This window comes from Erythrolamprus reginae, chromosome 1 (genome assembly GCF_031021105.1).
Source record: "Erythrolamprus reginae isolate rEryReg1 chromosome 1, rEryReg1.hap1, whole genome shotgun sequence".
Taxonomy (NCBI): domain Eukaryota; kingdom Metazoa; phylum Chordata; class Lepidosauria; order Squamata; family Dipsadidae; genus Erythrolamprus; species Erythrolamprus reginae.
Window position 1 is genome coordinate 180,226,414 of NC_091950.1, and position 7,954 is coordinate 180,234,367.

The 7,954-nt window shown below is 37.9% G+C and overlaps 1 protein-coding gene across 2 annotated transcripts in view; it reads left to right on the forward strand.

The window, feature by feature from the left end:
* GPD2 (glycerol-3-phosphate dehydrogenase 2) overlaps positions 1 to 5,322 on the forward strand; it is a 130,205-nt gene extending 124,883 nt beyond the window's left edge. For both annotated transcript variants that reach the window (XM_070731543.1, XM_070731542.1), the window contains exon 17: positions 2,102 to 5,322. In XM_070731543.1, the coding sequence (XP_070587644.1) occupies positions 2,102 to 2,227 (126 nt within the window). In that variant the 3' untranslated portion in view covers positions 2,228 to 5,322. The remainder of the gene's footprint in view (positions 1 to 2,101) is intronic.
* The last annotated feature ends 2,632 nt before the right edge of the window (positions 5,323 to 7,954 follow it).

Sequence of the window (7,954 nt, forward strand, 5' to 3'; positions counted from 1 at the left end):
TCCAACCTTGGCAACTTTAAATCTGAGGACTTCAACTCCCAGAATTCTGGGAGCTGAAGTCTTCCAGGCTTAAAGTTGCCAAGGTTGGAGACCCCTGCTATAAACCACTGCATTATTCTGTGTATCCTAGGGGATAATTTAATGTGAAGTGGAACAAAAGAGCACGTGCCTGTTCTCCCTCCTCCCCCCCCCACCAAATATATATATATAATCCCCTCCCATGTGGCATGATACACATTTGAGGGCTGTAGAGAGAGACTTGCAAAATGTTTCCAAGTGTCCCTTTGACTCCTTTTATGAAAGCAGCTGCTTATTTGTTTTCAGTTGTTCGCCAGGTTTATTTTTGCAAGAGCCTTTCTTGGTCAGGTTTTTCAATTGACTGCCAGGTCCTTCCTGCCGCTGTGGCAATGATGAATGCAGAACATGAGATAAATTAATGCTGGGGATTTCGGTCCATGTCAGCCCTTTCTTCACTGCATGTCACGTTAAACAAACAAGATCAAGGCAAAGGGAAACGGTAATTGTCTTTCTCGAGATGGGCTGCAGATAAAAGCATTGTTGAATCTAAATGCAGAAATGTAAAAGAGAGAGAAAGAGAAGGAAAGGAAGAAAGAAAAAGAAAAAAAAGAAAGATCAACCTGTTCTCTGGACATTTTTAGAGTAATTGAAAAATCTCTTGTATGATTTTAAATCACGCCAATTATATATATTTTTTAAAAATCCCTCGCCTAATTGTACGCTTTATCTCTTATTTATTTGTAAGGCTCCCAAAGTGTAGAATTTACTTTTAAATATTTTTAAGAGCAGTAGTCTCATTTCATGGCCACGTTTCAACCTTCTCCAGGCTTGCTCTCCAATCTGTTAAGCTTTCTTCTCCTTAAATTCCTTAGGGAACAGTACGATGCTGGAAAGATTGCCATATTTGTTTAAGAGGGAGCTTATTTGAATTGGCTGTAATGTAAGAGAGCCCTCCAAATACGTGGCCGTTAACTTCTAGGATTCTCGGCAGAGGCCATGTTGGCTGGGAATTCTGGGAATTGGCCCATCCATCTGGAAGGGCCCCAGAGAGGGAAAGGCTGGTGTAAGAAGTGAAAACTGTTTATCCTGCTGTCTTATTTCCATGGAACTGTCTTTCCTTAAAAATATGTCCAAAGATGTATTTATGTTGCTGCTTCTGCTGTTGTAGTTGAAACCATTTTTATTCTGTTCTTCCTGGGGGTGGAAAAGAAGTACGTCATAATGATTTACATATTCGTCCCTGCCCTTTGGTTTTACAAAACAGAAGTCAACAACCCAAAAGGAACACGGAATGTGATGAGGGGAAATGGGAAATAAAAATAAACACAGAGACTCAATCTATATTATAGGATGTTTACTTTATTTTGGGGGGGGGTGGGGGTGGTACAAAAAATTACAATGATACCTCGTCTTACGAACTTAATTGGTTCCAGGAGGAGGTTCGTAAGGCGAAAAGTTTGTAAGACGAAACGATGTTTCCCATAGGAAACAATGTAAAATGGATTAATGCATGCAAGGAAAAAAAAATCACAAAAACGGCGCTCCGCTGGGCGCCTCCGCCTGGCTGTCACCTTTTGAAACAGCGGGGCGCTTCTCAGTGTTCTCCCGAATGCCGAACCCAGAGGTTCGGCAAAAGTTCGGGTTCGGCGTTCGCGTTTGGGTGGCCGCCGAGAAGTGCCGCCGCCCGGCTGTCACCTTTGCAGAAGAGCCGTGGAGCTTTCAGCCAGTCGGGAGGCTCAAACGGAGGTGGAGAATCCCAATAGGGAATTCCATGGGCAGAGCTTTGACGTCACGAAGACATCCTTCCTGGAGTCCATGTTTCGGCAGGCCAGGTAGATGTACCCACTGTATCTTGGTCTTCCCTTTGCAATCTTTTATGTACAGGAAGAGAGGAAATGTTCAAGTCATTGGGGCATGTATCATGTTGAAAAATTAAGGAAACTGGACCACCCAACATCAAATTGATAGGGATATGACAATTTATAAGGAAAGGCTTATAAGGGATGTTGAGATAAAGGAATCATCTAATAATGTAGTGGAACACCTTATTGACCTTAAAGCTTTCTCTATCTTGTCTCTTTAGCTCATGACTGCTATTCAGAAAGGATATGTATCTGGAAGCCGGCTTGCCGTACTTATGAAAGCAGCTGAAGAGAACATTCATCAGCGGGAAATGATTTCAGTGGACCGGAGTTGTGGTGGACTGTGAGTTGGGGGGTGGGGGCTCACAGCTACAAAAAGCTGTGCCTCTTTGGTTGCCTCTTTCAGTGCTGAAAAACATTCCACTGCTTTCAGATGTCTCTGCTTCTCCTCACTCTGAGCAACTGTGCAGAAAGTCATATTGTGCAGCTCTTCTTTATACATTTGTGCGAAGAGTCTACTTGACTGGTGGCCTGTTGAACTGGCTTTCTCTCGAATCCATGGCCAACAAAACCATGAGAAGGAGAAACTGACCACCTTTCCCACCCCTCCACTCCTCAGGCTAATCCCAGGAGCTGAACACTCAAACCATGGGAAGGGATCCAGGTGATAACCAGAGATGAATGTAGATTTCTTATACAAAAGCAAGAGTAATTCCTTTCCTACATTAATAGGATCCTCCCTCCATTCTCTTTCTGCCTTTTGATGCATTAACCAAGCAAAAGTGGACGATGTCAGCATGCCTTTCGTATGTTAAAAATGGATATATATTTTTTTGTTAAACCTACTTTTTTTCTCTCCCCACCCTTTCAGAGAAGTACATTGTGCTAAATATTCATCGCTTGCCTAGAACTTTGGTACAAACATTTTTTATAATGGCCACAGTCTATTAAAAATGCATGCCATAAAAATGAGTGATTTATCGTGGAGGAGAGTGCTTGCATTTAGAATTTTCATAGACTGTATCCCAAAATAGAAGTGTAATGTCCAACCAAGGAATTGCAGTGATACAATTGTATTTTAATAAGAGGCTGTGTTGGTCCTAATTCTTCTAAAATGTCCTAAGCCCAAAGAGCCAGCACAAAATAGAAAAAAAAAAGTATCCAATGGTGGTTGTTACTTTACCATAGAAAGAAATTGCCATTCCTTCCCTGGTACATTTTGTGTATAAAAAAGAGAGAGCTGAATCCTGTATCATGTGGGTGGTTTGGCTTGGCTCTGACATTTCCATAGAAATTTTAAGAAAAGGGTTTCTGAAATCTGATTTTATTTGTGATGGGTACCCCATAACTCCTCAGAAAAATAATGAAGAAAATTACTAAGCAAGATTACACTACTTTCTTGCTAGGATTGCTGGTTCAATTTTAGGATATTTTCATAAAAACCCAAACCTTTTACATATTATTTAAAATCATTTTAGGTAAAAATTCTAGTTTTTGGGGTAGAAATCCTTCCAGAAATTAATAGCAAAATCAGTAGAAGGTTTGCTTTTTACTATTTGGAAAATGAAATTGCAGCAAAGTGCAAACCTAAAAGGAACAAAGTCATGTTACCATGGAAAGTTTGTGTTTGTACTTCTGATGGCCTTGTTCATTGTTGTTTGTTACAGGTTTTAATAACATTTAATATTCCAATGCAACTTATAGATCAGGAAAAGTTGTACCTGCAGACCCAACTTCTTTGATTTACATATTTTAGCATTTCAGTGCTATGCGTTTCTTCAATCTTCAGGGCAGTCTATAGGAACTGGCCCTTCATAAGGCCTCACTATCAAAACAAATTTAAAGTTCAGAATTACTCTATTCAAAAAGTGAATATATTTAGGGCATCTATTGTTATAAGTAGATATTGCTATGTAAAAACCGCCCCACCCATTAGCATGAAACACTCCTATTTTCGATTTAGAAATTTAGGCAGCATCGATGGGAAAAGGAACAAGGTCTTCATAAAGGATATTAAAAGGTAATATTCTAAAAAACGCCCTCTAGCAAAATTCTCTGCAGACCATTTCTCATGTAAGTTACTGCTATGAACAAAAAATGTCAGCTTTGTGTTTTATAGGTTAAGAGTAGAGGTGGAAGCCAAAGCAAGATTCTCATCCTCTTTAGGCCTGGAGCACTTCAGAATGACTTTGAATACAGGCCTAAACTAGGCCTGCACTTGGCAGTGGGAAATATCTCCTTTAGCACAAAAAGTTGTGGTATTTTTGTGACCTGGATCTTTCTCTTCCTCCTCCACCTCCCATCGCCAACTTTTTACATGCTTTTTACATAGCACTTTTTAATTTGTTGCTTAGGACAAGAAACGCCAAACCTTAACAAAAAGGTATTATAGATAGATTTTCTAAGCTTGCAGAAGCATGGACAGGTTCAGAAAAGATGTTGAAATGTCGGTCTTTACACGTTTAATTAATAATTGACGCAACATTTTTCTATGCTTGAGGCAAAAGATTAATGGCAGATATCAAGAGTCCCAAGTGCCTCTTCTCCGTGTGAAACACCTTGTCCATGGGAAGCATTGAGGGTTAGCAAGCACCCAAAATGTTGTGAGGCAGAAGATTGTGGGGCTAATGTATACTAAGGATCTACCACAGTTCTTAGGGAAGAGTTTTAATGAGCATTTGAATGCACACTTTTACAAGCTAACCAGAGATTAGACTAATGTCTAATGTTTGTCCTCAGCCCAGCAAAGGTCCCTCTTCCCGGGGTCTGCCATGTTTTACTGTGGATGCCATCACACCCTGATCAGGAAGCCATGATTTCTTTTATGCATTGATTTAAACTCCAGGAGATCTTTTAGCCAATACATCCTTCCGTTTTATATGGGCAGGAAAAGGATTGTTCCCCTGCATCATTTTACAGTGGTTCACTTCAGTTAAAAGTAGGACTCTCTACCTGGGTTTTCTTTGCGATAGTATTTCTTTGTATATTTGGAAAGGAATATATATGAATGTATAGGAAGCACAAAGCTCCTTTTTGTATAACAGTAATTTGGTGTGATACTACTGTACAATTGTTTCGAAAACAAAGAAATATAGGAGCAGGCAGTTTCTCTAGTGGTTGTATGTGTGTATGAATAGGTAAGCACACATATCTCTATGCATATATGCATATGTATACATATACATATACCGCATGTTTTTCCATCTGGCACTTTTATGTATTGCGCTGGGTTATCGTTCAGGATTGGACTGTTAAATACTGTGTTTGAGGCTGGGTTGTCATTTTTATAACTGTCTTGGTGTTTTATTGCCATTATTTATTACTTTTGATATACAGAATGAGCTGCATGCATTTATAGAGCAATAAGAGGATGTATTTAATGTGCCTTGTTTTTAACTGAATAAGATCTGAAAGCATGAATCAATAAAACTGATTAAAATGGTCCACTCGTTGGCATTTTGATGTTAGTGGCAGTTACGGAAATAAAGTTGATTAGCTCGGAAACCCCACCCCCCAGTTACTTTCCTTTTTCCTTGTTTTTTTTTTCTTTGCTTGTGATTTAAAAAAGTTTAAAACAATCTCTTCAACCTCAGTTTTTAAGAAATGAAATGATTTCTTGACCTTAACTTTATATCTAGAAGGACAAATTAAAGAGAAGCCTGTCATGCAGTGTTAATAATGGATATTGTCATTGTCATGTTTTGTTGCTGGTATAACATTCCACCCTCCTCCTCCTCGTAATAAGCAAATGACGGATTGTCTCCTGGTTAGACTTTTTAATTTTTTAAATTTTTTTCATTTAACCACTTCTCCTCAGGTGCCACATTCCCAACCCACCCTGATGAATTTTATCATGATTAAAATCAATAGGAATAAATGGAAAAGATTACATAATCCATTTTGATCATCTTGCATGTCAGGTTAGCCCGGAGTCGCCAAATCCTGACAAATGTTCTGACATGGAAAAAGGCCATGTATTTTCAGTGAAAGTAAATCAGCAAACCTGTTTATAAATTTTTAATGAAAATGTTATAATTGTCATATTCTTTTTTATTGTTCCTAATTTTGCTCTTGGAGTAGGATTCTTTTTTTTCTTCTTAACACTTTCCAGCCATACTTGCATGAGCAGGTAATTAAAAAATTCTTCCATCTGGGATACGTGCTTGCATTGTCACAAGCAGACATAACCTATATTGCATAATAAGTAGCATGACAGAAAAGCATCTTTCCATGTCTCCCATTTTATCCAAAACTTCCAAAGCCCCACTGCCTTTTCTCTATCAAGTGCGTTCTTTATTAAATGTGCATTACATTTATTTTTAGTTAATTTGTTAGTGCTTTTTTTTTTCCTGGCATCATCTCACAATAGGAAGAGATTGCCATTTTTCTATAGATTTAGAAGAAATTAGGATAAAGTGAACCCATTGAAGTGAATCTTGGAGGAAAGGGGTACACAAGTGGTCTGGAAGTATCAAAGTGATTTTAATGTATTTATTAGTGCATACAATCCTCAGGATGTGGGGCCCTGCTTAAAGCAGACTAGCCATCCTTTGTGTGGATAGGGTTGGGATGTATACAATGTGTTAATTTTAATTCATATAACTAGTAATTTAAAGCATTTAGTGGGTGTAGATGTACATCTCATCTATAAATGCTTTATGTAGCACGTTTTCGTGACTAGAGTGCTGATATTAAAATAAAAAATCACTACGGATTTGTCAGTACAGTGTTCCCTCGATTTTCGGAGGGGATGCGTTCCGAGACCGCCCGCGAAAGTCGAATTTCCACGAAGTAGAGATGCGGAAGTAAATACACTATTTTTGGCTATGAACAGTATCCCAAGCTTTCCCTTAACACTTTAAACCCCTAAATTACAATTTCCCATTCCCTTAGCAGCCATTTAGATTATTACTCACCATGTTTATTTATTAAAGTTTATTTTAAAACTGTTTTTTAAAGGCAGACGAAAGTTTGGCAATGACATATGACGTCATCGGGCGGGAAAAACCATGGTATACGGGGAAAAAACTCGAAGCATTTTTTAATTAATATTTTTGAAAAACCGTGGTATAGACGTTCCGCGAAGTTTGAACCCGTGAAAATCGAGGGAACACTGTATACCAAATTTGTACAGTATACAAATTTGTACAGTATTTAGTACAGTATTTGTACGGTAAATTTGTCAGTATACCAAATTTGTATTTGCTCTTTGCTTACCTTCTGTCTCCTGCCACCCATCTTTAGAAGAGGATACCTAGCTATGCCTTTTTCTCCTCCTCCAATTTGATCGTGACTTATTGTGATACGATAACTTAAGTGATGTATATATGTAGTTAACATAATCCTTACATTTGGGACAGCCTTGAACTGGCCTAAATTGTAAACTCTCTCAAAGCACTTTAAAAAAGCAACACAGTTCTGTGGATTTCTTCGTCTTAGTTACCTCTGGGCATAAATGGAGGATTGTTCCTCCCTAATCTGTTCTGGTGAATTTATTTTACTGAACCGCTGAGATGCTTTTAGTATTGCATCTCCTCAATTAACTGATTTGCAATTCATTTTTATGCATGCTGAGTTTTTCCTGTCCGAGTCAAGAAGCTGTAAATCTCTGATCTATTGAACTGACAGGGAAATATATTTCATTTTTGTCCATGAATCATTTGCCACCCTTATTGCAGAAAAATGGCAAAATTATGGTGCACTGTTTTAATAAATTATTGTTTTTTTTAAATGTATACCATAATATGCTTGGAGAAGAAAATCAAGTTGTTTAAAAGCATTAAAATACAGCTCAACAATGATATCTAGTTTATTTTAGCAATCTCTAACACGGTCAAGGGTTCATGTATTCCTGATTAAAATCCCAATTTCATTCTGTGGAGCGTTTATATTGTGTTATCTTTATATTATTAACAGTCAAACAAAAGGCAACTTTTTCTTGTATAAACGTAAAATGGTCTTGCCTATTTGCTATAATTGCTTTTCACATTTTTGTCATTTTCAGTGATGTCAAATTAGCTATAAGGACATTGATTCTTTAAAAGTTAAATTATAACCGTACATTGCTATTGCTG